General features: G+C 39.1%; 1 protein-coding gene across 1 annotated transcript in view; it reads right to left on the bottom strand.

The window, feature by feature from the left end:
• Positions 1 to 438: 438 nt before the first annotated feature.
• Positions 439 to 17,251, bottom strand: part of zswim5 (zinc finger, SWIM-type containing 5) — a 30,933-nt gene continuing 14,120 nt past the window's right edge. Inside the window, exons 2-16 of the mRNA XM_089008899.1 lie at positions 14,854 to 15,041; positions 13,668 to 13,836; positions 13,396 to 13,544; positions 11,990 to 12,140; positions 11,543 to 11,719; positions 9,701 to 9,877; positions 8,383 to 8,529; positions 8,166 to 8,303; positions 7,682 to 7,833; positions 7,499 to 7,601; positions 5,933 to 6,068; positions 4,275 to 4,432; positions 4,016 to 4,179; positions 3,824 to 3,905; positions 439 to 2,430 (exon numbers count right to left, since the gene is read on the bottom strand). Coding sequence (XP_088865025.1) covers positions 1,568 to 2,430; positions 3,824 to 3,905; positions 4,016 to 4,179; positions 4,275 to 4,432; positions 5,933 to 6,068; positions 7,499 to 7,601; positions 7,682 to 7,833; positions 8,166 to 8,303; positions 8,383 to 8,529; positions 9,701 to 9,877; positions 11,543 to 11,719; positions 11,990 to 12,140; positions 13,396 to 13,544; positions 13,668 to 13,836; positions 14,854 to 15,041 — 2,954 coding nt within the window. The 3' untranslated portion in view covers positions 439 to 1,567. The remainder of the gene's footprint in view (positions 2,431 to 3,823; positions 3,906 to 4,015; positions 4,180 to 4,274; positions 4,433 to 5,932; positions 6,069 to 7,498; positions 7,602 to 7,681; positions 7,834 to 8,165; positions 8,304 to 8,382; positions 8,530 to 9,700; positions 9,878 to 11,542; positions 11,720 to 11,989; positions 12,141 to 13,395; positions 13,545 to 13,667; positions 13,837 to 14,853; positions 15,042 to 17,251) is intronic.

The raw sequence follows: 17,251 nt of genomic DNA, 5'->3' as shown, positions 1-17,251 counted from the left end.
CCAGCCAGTTAGCTAATAGATAGCAAATAGACAGCTAATAGATAATAATACATTTCATTTATATGCGCCTTTTTTTTCTCCTCAACTTTTAAAGCTCACTTCTTTCCAGCTCGTTCAGCCGTCTAACTAATCTCTTGTTATTTGGATCACACGCTATGTTAAAAATAAAAATAAAAATAAAAAAAGAAAAATAAAAATACAAAAAAAATAAAATAATAAAAAAAAAAAAAAAAAAATAAAAAAAAAAAAAAAAAAAAAAAATAAAAAAAAAAAATACAACAAAAAAATAAATAAAATCAAATCCTTTCCTGCTTTTGACAATCTGATGACTTTTTTTTTGGGGGGGGGGAGTGTGTATGTGTTTATGTGTAAAAAAATTGGACATTTGTTGACCTATTGAGCCATTTGTCCCTCTTGGCATTTTGGTGGAAGTTGAGCGATGCACTGCAAACATTTCCTGCTTCACATTGAAAACAAACAACCCAAAAAAACGCACGCATGCACTGGAGAAAAAAAGGTTTGTGAATGAATGGCCCAACTTAACCCATTTACGGCGAGCGTTTTCATATGAATTAATTTTCAAATGCTTAATAATAATAATAAATTTGATTTATAAAACTCTCAAGGTCACTTTTCAGTCACAGGATAAGTTTTTCAGTGGCTGAGCAGTGGCAGCCACACACGCCAGTGTTCATTCAACCCAGAAGTAACTCAAATAGATAGAAAGTGAGCCAGATCAATATTAGATAGCCAACAGATAGCGAGCTAGATATCTAGCTAGCCAATAGATAGCTAATAGATAGCCACCTAACCTGCTAGCTAGCTAATAGATAGCCAGCTAACCCGCCAGTTAGCTAATAGATAGCTAGCGAGCTGGATAGATAGCTAACAGATAGCCAGCCAGTTAGCTAGATAGCTAATAATAATAATAATACATTTCATTTCTAGGCGCCTTTCAAAACTCTCAAGGTCACTTTACAGTCACAGAATCAGTTTTTCTGTGGGCGAGCAGCGGCAGCCATCTATACATCATTTGAAAGCTATTTAAATGCAGTTTAATATGGTATTAGAAAATGTGCGATGGATTATGCTTGTTTTTTTTTTCCTCACATCCCAACATATACTATGTTTGAACCGATTTTGATTTTAATTTGATTTTAATTTGAACACGCTCGGCGTCAATGAGCTAACAAGTATAAAAGAAATTCAAATTGCAGTTTGAAATAGAAATACAGGTAACATCCGACTTACGACCGAGTTCCGTTCCGACCAAACGGTCGTAAGTCAAAATGGTCGTAAGTCGAAATCCATTCAAAATGTTGAATACAGACTCGGAGGCTAAATGACACGCAAACTCCCCCCCCCCCCCCTCTGGTGCCATCACACGGTCGATTGCTGTGCGAGTGTGTGACATGCTGGCTGGCCAAAATTGTCGTTGCGGGTTTGGAGGTTGTGGTCGTAAGTCGAGCCGGTCGTAAGTCGGATGTTACCTGGATAATAGATGAACTATGACGAAAACATTTCACGGGACGAGCGAGGGGTGGGGGGTGTTTAAGGGGGTCAGGGGTCAACCGAATCGCTCCCGGACTAGCATCATGAGTTTTTTCTTGCCCTTGTAGATCTGCTTGAGGTTGTCTATAAACTGAGCAAACTGAATATGGCCGTCCTGCGCCAGCAGGAAAGTTTCTCGCGCTTTGCTCAAGAACTCGATAAACTCGCCGTAGTGCCTCGGGCTGATGTGCGTGAGGCGCGAGTGCGTCGTGTTGATGTACGCCGAGACGGCGGCGTCCAGCAGCTGCCGTAACGGCGCCTTATCCGTGGACATCAGCTTACCCGAGTTCCTCCTTCCCGGAATGCCGGCCAGGCCCGGGGCGGTCATGGTGCAGCGGCGCAAGATGTCCGACAGCACCGTAGCGCAATGCACGCTTTTCACCACCAGGGGGATGATAGCGGCTAGCTCGTTTTTACCCAGCGAGTGGCTGAGCGCGCAGGCCCAAAGGACGTCGTTGATGGCCGGGTGGGTGTCCTGGTTGTAGGCCAGGTTGAGGTGGCTGGTGGCTAGCGAGGCTAGCTTGAAGGAGCGTAGAGGGTAGCCGCGGTGCTCCATGTACCTGGCGATGGTGAACAGCTGCGAGTAGGTCATGCCGCCCGAGGCCGCGTCGATCACGATCTGGTAGGCCGTCTCGAAGGCGATGTGGTCCTTCTCGCATAGCGTCAGGGCCGACAGGGCGCAGTTCTGGGGGTCCTTCATGGCGCACTGCAACGCTAGCGTGCGGGCGCAGCCGGCTAGTTCCTCGCGCTGGGGGTAATCCAGGCCAAGGCGCAGGATGGTGTTGTGAGACATCACGCTAGCCGCTACGATGCTGGTGGCTTCCGTGGCTGAGAACAGCGTGTACCAGCTCTGTAAAATGCTAACCAGGGCGCGGAGACCTGAAGGGTAGAGGAGGGGGGGGGAGGAATCAGGATTTGAGGCTATACCTCAGTTTACCAACCCCTTGGCTTACAAACTTTTCGGTTTACCAACGTTACATTTATGAAAATTTTACCTTGGCATACAAACTATTTTTCGGGATACACACGAAGCGCCACAATGAGTGATGTGTCGTTCGCAAACGAGCCTGTTCTCCTAACAAGAAAATGGCAGCCGGCTTGTTTTGGTCCTCTATTCCCCGCCCCCAGTCGTCGGTTAAAGCCACGTGATTGGTCAAGAACGCAGCAGTTAGGGGAGGTGGTTTAAACATTAAAGAGAGAGGTAGACGACAGAGAGAGAGAGAGAGTGAGAAAATGGATAGAAAACAGTGACATTTGGACTCGTTTCAACTTTGGCAGAGTGTAGACTGCAAGGTTAAATGAAATTCCCATCAATCAGGCTCCACAAATAACCCGCACAAGCCATCTGTACACTTGATGCAAAAAGCTATCAACCCAGCTAAACAGAACACAATTGATGAGGAACTAGGTAAAATTATCGCCGAAAAAGCACCGACAAGGGATCATTCCTCAAGATGGTGAAAGAAGAAGGCTACGTTCCTCATCAAGTGTTTAATGCTGATGAAAGCGGCCACTCCATTCCATCAAGCCATCAATGACCATCACAAAGGTCAATAAAACCACTTTATTACACAGTACAGTTAATTTCTTTAATTATAATACCATGGCACATTTATTATACATAAAATAAGGTATATTTTGTGTAGTTTTAAGGCTTAGAAAGTAGAAAATGATGTTTTATGGGGACCTGGGAACGGATTATTCTCATTTTAATGGTTTCCTATGGGAAATTAATTTCTGGGATACACACTTTTCGCCTTACACACTGTCTGGGAACCAATTAAGTTCGTAAGCCAAGGTATTACTGTAATTTGAAATAAATAGCTTTTTAATCAAAGCTACAATTGACATTTTCATGGGTACGCATCATTTTTGGGTCAGCCTGTATATGATCATCTAAGTGACGTCCGCGTCATAAAATCAATTTTGATGGACGAGTTCTAAAGTGTCCTTGAGAGTCCCGAAAAGACGCCCTGAAATAAAATGTAGATAGCGAATAGATAGCTAATAGCTAGTAAATAGATAGCTAACAGCTAACGAATTGATAGCTATGAGATAGCGAATAGATAGCTAATAGATAGCAAATAGATAGCTAATAGATAGTGAATAGATAGCTATTAGCTAGTGAATAGATAGCTATTAGCTAGCGAATAGATAGCCATTACTCAGCGAACTGATAAATGAAATGTATTATTATTATAGCCATTAGCTAGCGAATAGCCATTAGCTAGCGAATAGCCATTAGCTAGCGACGTTGGAAGCTTCAACATACCGATTTCGGTGGCACAGGTGACAAGCCAGCGAACCATCTCTCTCCTTCTCCAGTTGAGAGTGGACAAGGTCATTCTCATCACCTGTCACATGAACATTAAAGTTAGCATCATGCTACCGCGCTCGACGGGAACAACAACGCTTTCAAGTGACGTGGTTTTATGTACGCGGGCGGGGGTTCAATATAGCTAACCTGAAGTCCGAGCTCCAAGGCCACATTGAGCAAGGTGATGTCAGGCGGGTTGTCGGCGGGCGTGGCTATTTTGAAGGCATCTTGGGCTAGCTTAAAAATTAAGGAAGAAGAGTGGATGTTTTTCTGGATGGCCTCCAGAACCGTCCGCAATCTCAACATGTCACCTGGCGGGCGTCGAGGAGCAAAAGAGATACTTGTCGGGAATGTTATTTTTATTTTTTTTTTTTTTAATTGATTTGATTGACGGCTCGGAGCTTACCTTTAGCCGCGGTTAGCATGGTGGAAGCTAGCTCGCATTGCTGCGACTCCAAGTGGCCCAGAGTGAACCAGCGCGGATATCGACTGGGAACGATGGAAAGGCCGTGATGGGGGTGAGCGACGTCGCCGGAGCCGGCGGAAGATTCCAGAACGGGCAACCTGGAGGAGGAAAAGGCGCCATTTTGCGTTCATGACATTGATCACGCGTGAACAATATGGTCACTTTCATCACTTTTAAAATGATGCGCTTGACGTATTCATGACTCCCGGGTGGTGTATTTTTTTTTTTTTTTTTTTTTTATGTTGAAATACTATCCTTATCTCCAGTGCTTTCAGACTGGCATGTAGAAATCAGGTGGGGCAAAATGCTTGTCGGTCTGTCAACAAAATGGACGACACGAGACTAGTTGCTGACATATATACGTACATCATAAATAAGTAAATAAAAAAAATAAAACACAAAAATAAACAAACAAATATGTAAAGAAAGAAGGAAGGAAAAATGAGGGAGGGAAGGAGGGAAGGAAAAAAAGGATAGATGGGAAAAAAGGAAGGAATGAAGGAGAAAGGAAGGAAGGAAGGAAGGGGTGAAGAATGGAAGGATGGAAGAAAAAAAGGAAGGAAGGAGTTAAGAAGGGAGGGAAGGAAAAAAGAAATAAAGGAAGAAAGGAAGAAAAGAGGAAAGGAAGAATGGAAGGAAGGAAGGAAGGAAATAAGGAAGGAAGAAAGGAAGAAAAGAAGAATGGAAGGGGGAAGGAAGTAAGCAAGTAGGAAAGGAAGGAGGGAAGGAAAAAAGAATGAAAGGAAGGCGGGAAAAAGAAATGAAGGAAGGAAGAAAGGGGTGAAGAATGGAAAAAAGGATAGATGGGAAAAAAGGAAGGAATGAAGGAGAAAGGAAGGAAGGAAGAAAGGGGTGAAGAATGGAAGGATGGAAGAAAAAAAGGAAGGAAGGAAGGATGGATGGAAGGAAGGAAATAAGGAAGGAAGAAAGGAAGAAAAGAAGAATGGAAGGGGGAAGGAAGTAAGCAAGTAGGAAAGGAAGGAGGGAAGGAAAAAAAGAATGAAAGGAAGGCGGGAAAAAGAAATGAAGGAAGGAAGGAAGGAAGGAAGGAAGGAAGGAGTTAAGAAGGGAGGGAAGGAAAAAAGAAATAAAGGAAGGAAGGATGGGAGGAAGAAAGGAAGAATGGAAGGAAGTAAGGAAGGAAATAAGGAAGGAAGAAAGGAAGAAAAGAAGGAAGTAAGCAAGTAGGAAAGGAAGGAGGGAAGGAAAAAAGAACGAAAGGAAGGCGGGAAAAAGAAATGAAGGAGGGAAGGATAGAAGAAAAAAAGGAAGGAAGGAAGGAAGGAAGGAAGGATGCATGGAGTGAAGGGAGGAAGCAAGTAATGTAGTAAGGATGGAAGAAAGGTAGGAAAGAATGAAGGTGGTAAGGATGTAAAAAGGACTAAATGAGGAAAACGAGTAGTTTTGTTCCCTTGCGCCTGACTACACAGAGCCTGCCTCCTACTTAGCGCCTTGTTGGAAGGCGCTAATATTGGAAAAAAAACAACAACAAACAAACAAACAAAAAAAGACATCCAACGTATCACGCGCGGACTGAACGGAGACAAATTGATGGCTTGTTCTGGCGGGAGGCAAATCAACGCCAGCCTCGGACTGACCTCATGGCGCGCAGAGCCACCTTATACGCCAGGTCGGCGTCGTGCGGCAGCAGGGCGCAAAAGAGATACTTGGCAAAGGCGTGCATCGGAACGCTCTCCCTGTGGATCACCTCGCCAAGACCGCTGAACGGACCGGCTGCAAAGAGCAACAAGACAAATCGACAATCATCATCATCATCATCATAGATAGAATACAAATTTTGATTTTTGACTCAGAATTCCAATTTTTGACTCCGAAGTCCGACTTTTAACTCAAAATTCCAACTTTTAACTCCGAATTCCAACTTTTAACTCAGAATTCCGATTTTTGACTGAGAATTCCTACTTTTAATTCAGAATTCCGACTTAAGTCAATATTCTGACTTTTAACTCCGAATTCCAACTTTTGACTCAGAATTCCAACTTTTAACTCAGAATTCCGACTTAATTTCATCTGTGCTGTATGTCATGCATATTAGCATATTTGACAATAAAGCTGACTTTGACTTTGACTTGACTTCAGTCAAAATTCGGACTTTTACTCGGAATTCCAACTTTTACTCCGAATTCTGATTTTTGACTCAGAATTCCGATTTTTAACTCAAAATTCTGACTTAACTCAGTATTCCTACTTTTAACTCAGAATTCCAACTTTTAACTCAGAATTCCGACTTAAGTCAAAATTCAGACTTTTACTCCGAATTCCAACTTTTACTCCGAATTCTGATTTTTGACTCAGAATTCCGATTTTTAACTCAAAATTCTGACTTAACTCAGAATTCCTACTTTTAATTCAGAATTCCGACTTAAGTCAAAATTCTGACTTTTAACTCCGAATTCCGACTTTTGACTCAGAATTCCGATTTTTAACTCTGAATTCTGACTTTTAACTCAAAATTCTGACTTAACTCAGAATTCCAACTTTTAACTCAGAATTCCAAATTTTAACTCTGAATTCCGACTTTTAACTCCGAATTCTGATTTTTAACTCAAAATTCCAACTTTTCATGAAGAAGTCCAACTTTTAACTCAGAATTCCAACTTTTAACTCAGAAGTCCGACTTTTAACTCATAATTCCAACTTTTGACTCGGGATTCTTAATGAAAAGTTGGAATTTTGAGTTATAACTCAAAATTCCTACTTTTAACTCAGAATTCCAATTTTTAACTCAAAATTCCAACTTTTCATTAAGAATTCCTACTTTTAACTCAGAATTCTGATTTTTAACGCAAAATTCCAACTTTTCATTAAGAATTCCAACTTTTAACTGAAAATTCTGACTTTTAACTGAGAGTTCTGACTTTTACCTCGCAAGTACGACTTTAATAATAATAATAATAATAATAATAATAATAATAATAAAACCCTTTCATATTCCCACAATGGGGAAATTTAAACCACTCAAAATAGCGAGACGTATTTCCTTCAGATACAATATGAATTGAAGGATTTTTTTCTTCCAAGTATTTATTTTTCTTCCAAAAGTATTGGAATGGAGATGTTTTCTTTTTTGTGTGTGTGTGTGTGTGTGTGGGGGGGGGGGGGGGGGGGTACGCATCCTATGCTGGATTGACAGTTTGTTGTACCTTCCAGCAGCTGTAGGGCCTGTTTGCGGAGGCTCTGGACCAGCACGTGATCCAGCTCGAGCTCTTGCAGCTTTGCAACAATTTGTTCTTCATTACGGCATACCTGCGCCACCAAAGATCACACCGCGTCAGTCACACGCGGCAGCCGAAATGGTGGTTACGACATCTTGAGGACTTTGCTACCTTATCCTGAGCGTAGAGACCTTCCGGCATAATCCGTTGCTGGCCCATCCCCATCAGTGTGACCTCCAAGGCAAGAGTCAGGTAGGACTCTCCTCCGTCGTGATTGCCCCACACCGGCACGTGGTGGTAGAGCGGACGTCGGGGTTCACCATCTTAGAGCCAAATGGGAGGGCGGGAAAGGGGGGCGGGGTTTGTAGATTAGTTTCGTTTTACGATGAAAATGTTTCTTCAGCCGTCATCTGTATCTGTCGCTCCTCATCCGAAGAGCTTCGTCAGCGAACTAAAGTTGTGCTGTAACTCTGCCCCAATATATATATATATACATACACATGTAACATGCGAGTTACGACCGGCGCGTGTTACGACCACATGTGCTATATATATATAAGGGCCAGCACTACCAGCAAAACTTTAGTTGTGTTGACGAAGCTTTTCGGATGAGGAGCGGATGTGTTTTTCTGTTGTTGTTTTTTTTTTTTTGTACCTCCGGTGTCCATGGCGCTGTCATCGTCCACCCGACATGTTTCGGTGAGCGTCGTAAATAGGCAGCCAATGGGATCCAGAGGATGTCCTACCCAACCTTCCAGGTTGGTGGTGGTGGTCACACCCCTTTGAAGAAGCTCTGGGGGGGGGGGTTAAATGATCCGGAAATATGACAAGTGAAACCTCGGGATCACGTTGCAACGAGCAAAAAGCCTTACCTTTCTTTTGGTGCTTATAGATATCCATCTCACGCTGCTGCAGGAGGCGGAGCGTATTGATAATGGCCACCGCTAGTCGTAAGGCTTCCCTGGAGTAACCGTGGGAACGCAAGGCGTCGACGCGAGCGCACGCCGTCGGCACGTGGTCTGCGGGGTTGACGAGAGGAAACGTAGAGATGAGTTAAAAACACACAGAAATTTTCACGTCAAGGTCAGATTTGCTCCTCTGAATATAATTCAGATATATTTTTAAAAAGAGCCGATTCTTTTGACTCGACTCACTTAAAAAGAGCCGACTCTTTCGACTCCAAAACGGCTCCTCAGTTGTTTTGTTGTTGTGTTGCTTAAATTAATTTACTACCAAAAATGATATACAGCGATACCTTGGCTTACGAACTTAATTGGTTCCCAGAAAGTGTGTGTAAGGCAAAAAGTGTGTATTTCAAACATTCATTTCCCATAAGAAACCATTAAAAATGAGAATAATCCGTTCCCAGATCCCCATAAAACATAATTTTCAACCAAATAAGCCTTAAAACGACACACAATATACCTTATTTTATGTATAATAAATGTGCTATGGCTATTTATTAGCTAGCTAGCAATCTAGCTGGCTGGCTATTAGCTATCTGTTGGCTATCTATTAGCTAGCTGGCTATTTGCTATCTATTGGCTATCTATTAGCTAGCTGGCTATTTGCTATCTATTCGCTAGCTAGTGATCTATCTGGCTGGATATTAGCTATCTATTGGCTATCTATTAGCTAGCTGGATATTTGCTATCTTTTAGCTAGTGATCTATCTGGCTGGCTATTAGCTATCTATTGGCTATCTATTAGCTCGCTGTATATTTGCTATCTATCTGGCTGGATATTAGCTATCTATTAGCTAGCTACCGATCTATCTGGATGGCTATTAGGTATCTATTAGCTACGTCTGTGTAAGCTCTCAGTCGTACAGGAGTGATCCATCGATGAAAAGGTTTCTTCATCCGTCTTCAGCTAGTTTGCTTTCTATCTGTTTGAGTTACTTCCGGGTTGAGTGAACGCTGGCGCGTGTGGCTGCCGCTGCGCACACACAGAAAAACTGATCCTGTGACTGTAAAGTGACCTTGAGAGTTTTGAAAGGGGCTTATAAAAGAAATGCGTTGTTATTATTATGATTAGAAAAACTATACAATATATAGATTTTGAACAATTATATGGCTTTATCCTCTTGTGTACATATTGAACATGGAGTACTCCAAAAACATGTCCGCTTCATGGACGTTCCAGTTTTGAAACGCTCGACTGACGGTGCGCTAGTTAGTGTGTACGTACCGAGCCAGAGGGGAAGACCCTGGGGGTTAAACAGAAGACTGTCCTGGTCTCGCTGGTACGACGGAGACATGTAGTAATCGCTGCTGATGATCCTCTGAAGATGGCTGCCCTGCCAGTGGAGGTTGCAAGCCTCCACCGCCCGGCTGAACACCGTCCTCCTTGGTCGGGACAGAGCGTCTGACAACGTAAAAGTAGGACAATCAAAACGGGATTAGAAGTAGCCATGAGCAGGTGCCAGTATAAGACGAGGGGGGTTTCAAAATGGCCGCCGTGACCGCGTTGAAAATGAATAGTTCCGTGAAAGTTGGGCTAGTTTTCAGGAAAGTCTGTTGTCGGTAAAAGATTCAAGATAATAAAACATATTTTCAATTATAGCAAAATAATGGAATTCCCATCGGGTCTGACAAAAAAGGGGTACGTCCTGAATTGTAAGAGCGTAGGATAGTGATGGGAATTCTGTCTCTTTTTAAAGAAAATCACTGATTGTGTATATTTATAAGCTTTTAAATATTTACAGTAATAATAATAATAATAATAATAATAATTTTTACTTCTAAGTGCCTTTCAAAACAACATCAGAAAGGTTTGATGACTATTAAAAAAAATCTAACAATAATAATAATAATAATAATAATAATACATTTTATTTCTAAGTGCCTTTCAAAACAACATCAGTAAGCTTTGATGACTACTCAAAAAAAATCCAATAATAATAATATAAAATATAATATAAGAATAATAATAAATAATCTAAAAATAAAAATACAAATGATAATAATAATAACAATAACAATAACAATAATAATAAGAAAATAATAATAATAACAATAATAATAATAATAATAACAATAACAATAACAATAACAACAATAATAATAATAATAATAAATTTTACTTCTAAGTGCCTTTCAAAACAACATCAGTAAGCTTTGATGACTACTCAAAAAAATCCAATAATAATAATATAAATCACTGATTGTGTATATTTATAAGCTTTTAAATATTTACAGTAATAATAATAATAATAATAATAATAATAATAATAACAATAATAATAAATTTTACTTCTAAGTGCCTTTCACAACAACAGTAAGCTTTGATGACTATTCAAAAAAAATCAAATAATAATAATAATAATAATAATAATACATTTTACTTCTAAGTGCCTTTCAAAACAACATCAGTAAGCTTTGATGACTACTCAAAAAAATCCAATAATAATAATATAAAATATAACATAAGAATAATAATAAATAATCTAAAAATAAAAATAAAAATGATTAATAATAAAAATAAAATCATAATATAATAATAATAATAATAATTGGATTGGCCTTTATTAGTCTCGCAGTGGAGAAATTTACATTAATAATACATTAATTTTGTAATATTAATATTACATTAATAACAATAATAACAACAACAACAACAATACTACTACTACTACTAATAATAATAATAATAATAATAACAATAATAATAACAATAATAATAATAATAATAATAATAATAATTGGATTGGCCTTTATTAGTCTCGCAGTGGAGAAATGTACATTAATAATACATTAATTTTGTAATATTAATATTACATTTAATAATAATAATAATAATAATAATAATAATAATAATAATAATAATTGGATTGGCCTTTATTAGTCTCGCAGTGGAGAAATTTACATTAATAATACATTAATTTTGTAATATTAATATTACATTAATAATAATAACAATAATAACAACAACAACAACAACAATACTACTACTACTACTACTACTACTAATAATAATAATAATAATAATAATAATAATAATAATAATAATAATAATACTAATCATATTGACCCTGCGCAAGGTTGCTCTGCGGGAGAGCGTTGGTGATATTCGGGAGCTCGCTGCCGTAGTTGCCATCTTCCAGCGGGCACACGTCCATGTCGCTCCATTTCTTGAGCTGCTTGAGCCAGCAGCTCTTCTCCTCGCTTTTACAGTGCGGGTTTAACACCACGCACACCCACAGCGCGCCTAAAAGGCCAGAAGCAGGTCAGCAGTTCGGTTTTTTGCGGCATGAAAACACCGTGCGGGGGTGTGAGGGTCATTGGTATTTTTTTCAATGTACAGTGATACCTCAGCTTACCAACTTGATTGGTTCACAGAAAGTGTGTATAAGGCGAAACGTTCATCTTCCAAACATTTATTTCCCATAAGGAAACCATTACAAATGAGATAATCCGTTCCCAGGTCGCCATAAAACATCATTTTCGACTAAATAAGCGTTTCCGCGAGCGCGCTCACCCAGCTCGTCCCAAAGTTGCCGCGATTTGTCCGTCATGCTCGTGCCTTGCTGTCGCCATAGCGATAGCCGGGGATCGGCCATAAACTGTTCCGTTATGAGAGTCAGCATGCGGGCGCCGTTGGAGTCACGCATTCGGAGCATCTCGCGCACCTACAAAGAAAAATGGTTTTTAATTACTAATTAATTATTTTTCTTTATAATTGGAATTCTACCAAATTAGTTCAACCGATGTCTCAGAATGCCCAACATGAAAGGCAAAGTGAAACGAGCTTTAAAAAATAATTTCATAGCAATGTTGACAGTGGTGGAGCATCGGGGCCTGCAAGGCCTTCTCTGCTGGCCTAAAAATATCTAGGTTTATGATATTTTGTCTATGAATTCTTCTGAAATAATTCCAAATTGTCTTTCAGTTTCCTTTCATTGTTTTTCTTTGCCCCCGTTGCGCTAATGGACGTCTTCTGACACTATGATTGTTATGATTACTACTTGGCTGGCTATCTTAGCTAGCTAGCTGGCTATCAATTTGCTATCTGTTAGCTATCTGCCGGGCTGGCTCGCTCGCTATCTCGCTGGCTATCTATTAGTTATATGGCTATCTAGCTACCTGTTGATCTATTAGCTATCTATTAGTTAGCTTTCTATCTTTATTTATTATATTAGCTATCTAGCTACCTAGCGATCTAGCGGCAGCCACACGTGCCAGCGTTCACTCAAATAGATAGAAAGCTAGCTAGCTAATAGATATCTAGCCAGACAGCTAATGGATAGCTATCTAGATAGCCACCCAGCTAGCCAGATAGCTAAAAGATAGCAAATGGCTAGCTCGGTAGCATATGAGAAAAATTTATAGCAACGGCAGTTGAAAGCAAGAAAAAAAAACCTTATGATACCTTGCCATACGAACATAATTGGTTCCCAGAATGTGTGTGTAAGGGGAAAAGTGTGTATTCCAATCATTCATTTCCCATAGGAAACCATTAAAATGAGAGTAATCCGTTCCCAGGTCCCCATAAAACATAATTTTCTACGAAATAAGCCTGGAAACTACACAAAATATACCTTATTTTGCGTATAATAAATATGGTATTGCATTGTAATATTGTAATATTGTCATATAATAATAATAATAATAATAATAATAATAATAATAATGTCATTATATGATTCGCAGTCACAGCTGTAGCTGCAGTCAAGGTTGTATCGTCATCAAATAGTTATAAAGGGTTGCATTGATTCCGACATAGCACCACTGAAGGCCTAACTGTCAAACTCATGGGGGAACAATTTCTACACTTTTAGATCAACTCTTCTGGCATTAAATGTGATCTCTTTTACATTCAGGCTGCCTCTCAGCGCATTTAAAAAAGAACAAATAGGGAAATGTGGCCATCGGAGTGGAAGGTACCTTGGCAAACATGGAGTTGAGTTGCTTCCCAGAGCCGTAGTAACCCCCCTGGGACAAAAACTGCTTGACTTGTTCCCTGACTTGATCTTCATCCAGATGCCAGCAATTGTCATCGTCGATGCTAGCGCCGGCGGTTGGATCGGGAGCGCCTAAAAGGACCCACACAATATTGAGTTTTAGGACTACGTAAACATTCAATATAGCGTTAGAAACCTTAGACTCGGTTAATTCCACGTTTCAAGCGGAAACATGAAAGAAATCAGTTTTCGCACCGTGAACCTGGTTGATCTCCGAATTGGATGAGAGGATCTCGTCGGCCAGTTTCTGAGCGGTGGGCAGAACCTCCGTGTGGTGGGCCGTGATCAAGTACTGGACCAGTTTCTGCAACTGGTCTCTGTTCATCTGGAACAACGTTTCCGAGATGGGCAAGCGAAGCTTCACCTGGAACATTACGCGCAAGCACAATGGACGCGCGGAATGTTAGATAGCAACCGAGGTGCATCGACTTTACAAAAATAAATCAATAGCAGATAAACAAATAAATAAAATAAAAATGAATAAATACATGAATAAATACATAAATAAATAAATAAATAAATACAATCAAAATGAATAAATAAATAAAATAAAAATGAATAAATACATGAACTAAAAATAAAACAAAATAAAACAACCAATTAAATTAAGAAAAGAAATCAAAATAACAAAATAAAAAAACAAAAGAAAACAAATTATTAAATAAATAACTGAAAATAAAATAAAATGAAAAAAAAAAACCAAATAACACAAAATAAAACACAAATAAATAAATAAGGAAATAAAAATCAAACTAAATAACACAAAATAAAACAAACAATTACATAAATAAATGAAATAAAAATAAAATGAAATAAAACAAAATAAAATAAACAATCGAATACATAAACGAAATAAAAAAATGAAATAACACAAAATAAAACAAATAAATAAATGAAATAAAAATAAAATAAAACAATTAAATAAGTAAATGAAATAACATTACAATAAAACAAAACAATTAAATAAATGAAATCAAACGAATAACATAAAACAAAACCAAATAACAAAATAAAAGAAAATAAAAAATACATAAATTAAATAAAAATAAAAAGAAAGAAAAAAAATAAAACAAACAAATAAATACATAAACAAAATAAAAATAAAATAACACACAGAATACAGAAGTAATTTACGACTTGAAACTCCTTCACAGGAAGAGCTCTACAAATTTATCAGTTTACGGAAAAGACCATGTTTTATTGCTAACAGCTAATCGTGCTTCGAACTCAAGAGGTGTGGTATTCTATTCAAGAAAACTATGTTTTACTAATGTATCACTTTAATTTGCATGTACTCTCAATAAATAGCTCGGCAGAGGGCTACAGAATTCAGACGTCTGTCATGAATGGCGACGTCTCCTGCCGGCAGTAAAGACATTACCATTTCAGGCTTGCGGATCCTGTAGAGCGATAACGCCACCACGTGGGCGCAGTAGAAAATGTCGCGATTTCCACAACCGCAGGTGACGGAGGTGATCTTGCAACGATCGAAGCTGATGGCCACCTTGTGAGTCACTTCCGGCTCCGACGGGGTGGCGGCTTCGGTGACCGTGCCGCTCAGGTGAAAGCCTGCGTTCGATAAGGCAAAAGCGGAGACGGAATTTGCAAAACTTTTTTCATTCATTGAAGGTGCGCCTGATAGTTTGGTGCGCCTTATTTTTTGGGGAAAAAAAATGAAAATACACCATTCATTGGGGGGTGCGCCTTATACTGTGGTGTGCCTTATACACCGGAAAATATGATATTTATATATTATATTTGGAAAAGGATTTCATTCATTGAATGTGTGCCTTATAGTCTGGTGCGCCTTATATATGGAAAAACATGAAAATACACCATTCATTAGGGTGCGCCTTATACTCCGGTGCACCTTATACACTGGAAAATACGATATTCATATCATATATATTTGGAAAACGTTTTTTATTCATTGAAGGTGCGCCTGATAGTCCGGTGCGCCTTATATCTATGGGAAATTTTTGAAAATACATCATTCATTGGGGGTGCGCCTTATACGCCTTATACACCGGAAAATACGGTATATTTGGAAACGTTTTTTTTTCATTCATTGAAGGTGCGCCTGATAGTCCGGTGCGCCTTATATCTATGGGAAATTTTTGAAAATACATCATTCATTGGGGGTGCGCCTTATATATACACCACAAAATACGGTATATTTGGAAATGTTTTTTTCATTCATTGAAGGTGCGCCTGATAGTCCGGTGTGCCTTATATCTATGGGAAATTTTTGAATATACATCATTCATTGGGGGTGCGCCTTATATATATATATACACACCAGAAAATACGTTATATTTGGAAACGTTTTTTTTTTTTCATTAATTGAAGGTGCGGCTTATAGTCCGGTGTGCCTCATATATGAAAAAAAAAATGAAAATACACAATTCATTAGGGGTGCGCCTTATACTCCGGTGCACCTTATATTGGTCGTTCCCTGAGAACCTTTAGTGTTTTTATCTTTATTATTTTATGCCTTGAACCAACAATCTAAAACATTTGTTGGTTGATAATATGTTACAATTGAGGTCCTCTCACATATAAGTGCCCCCTTCAAGGTGTTTGAGAGAGACAGTGTGTCTCCAGCAGCTGGGGATGCAATGACACTCCATTATGAAAAAAAAATGGATGCTGCATTCGACAGTTTGCGTGCACATACGCGCTAACGTAAAACACTGCACACGAAACGTATGTGCTTTTATTTTGAAGGCCGTCAACAGATAAAAAAAAAAAAAAAACGGCGGTATTCATTCACGGAAGAAAACGTCCATCTCTCCGTCACACACTCACACAAAAACACACTCTCACACACACACATGCAGGTGCTTTGTTCAAAATGGTCGGGCTAGTTTGACAACATCCATTTATTTTGAATTATGATTTATGAGCGCAATGCGTCGGCGTAGCACAATGCTGCTTTGTCATCCAAAGAGAACATGTGACCGCATATTGTTGTGCTTTTATTTTGTATTTTTAAATAATAATAATAGTATAATAATAATAATAATATAAAATATAATATAATAATAATATAAAAATAATACATTTCATTAATAAGCGCCTTTCAAAACTCTCAAGGTCACTTTACAGTCACTGGATGAGTTTTTCTGTAGGTGAGCAGCGGCAGCCAGACGCGGTAGCCTTCAGTCAACCCGGAAGTAACTCAGATAGAAAGGTAGCTCGCAAGCTAATAGATAGCTACTAGCTAGATGGATAGATAGATAGCCAGCTAGATAAGAAAATAGAGAGCTAGCTATCTTCCTCGATAGCTAATAGCTAGATAGCTAGCTCGCAAGCTAATAGATAGCTAATAGCTAGACGGATAGATAGATAGCAATCTAGATAGAAAATAGAGAGCTAGCTATCTACCTCGATAGCTAATAGCTAGATGGATAGATAGCTAGACAGCTAGATAGAAAATAGAGAGCTAGCTAGCTACCTCGATAGCTAATAGCTAGATAGATAGCGACTTCGATAAGTAATAGCGAGATAGATAGCCATTTTTGCTCACGTTGCTTGATTCAAAGGTCCGCTGACGATTGTGTTGACGCATTTCTAAACTATCAAGGTCACTTTATAGTCACAGGATAAGTTAGCTAGGTAGATAGCAAGCTAGCTAGATAGATAGCTAGTTTTAGGACTACATAACCATTCAATACGGCTTTCTAATTCTGATCCTTCCGGAATGCTCAACATGTTTGAGAGAAACGTAAGCTGGTGAGCGCGGCGAAGGACAACAACCGCCATTGTACATCTTTCCC

Source organism: Hippocampus bargibanti, linkage group LG11 (assembly GCF_051943395.1).
Source record: "Hippocampus bargibanti isolate YZ-2025 linkage group LG11, ASM5194339v1, whole genome shotgun sequence".
Lineage (NCBI taxonomy): Eukaryota > Metazoa > Chordata > Actinopteri > Syngnathiformes > Syngnathidae > Hippocampus > Hippocampus bargibanti.
This window is presented reverse-complemented; position numbering and strand designations above follow the sequence as displayed.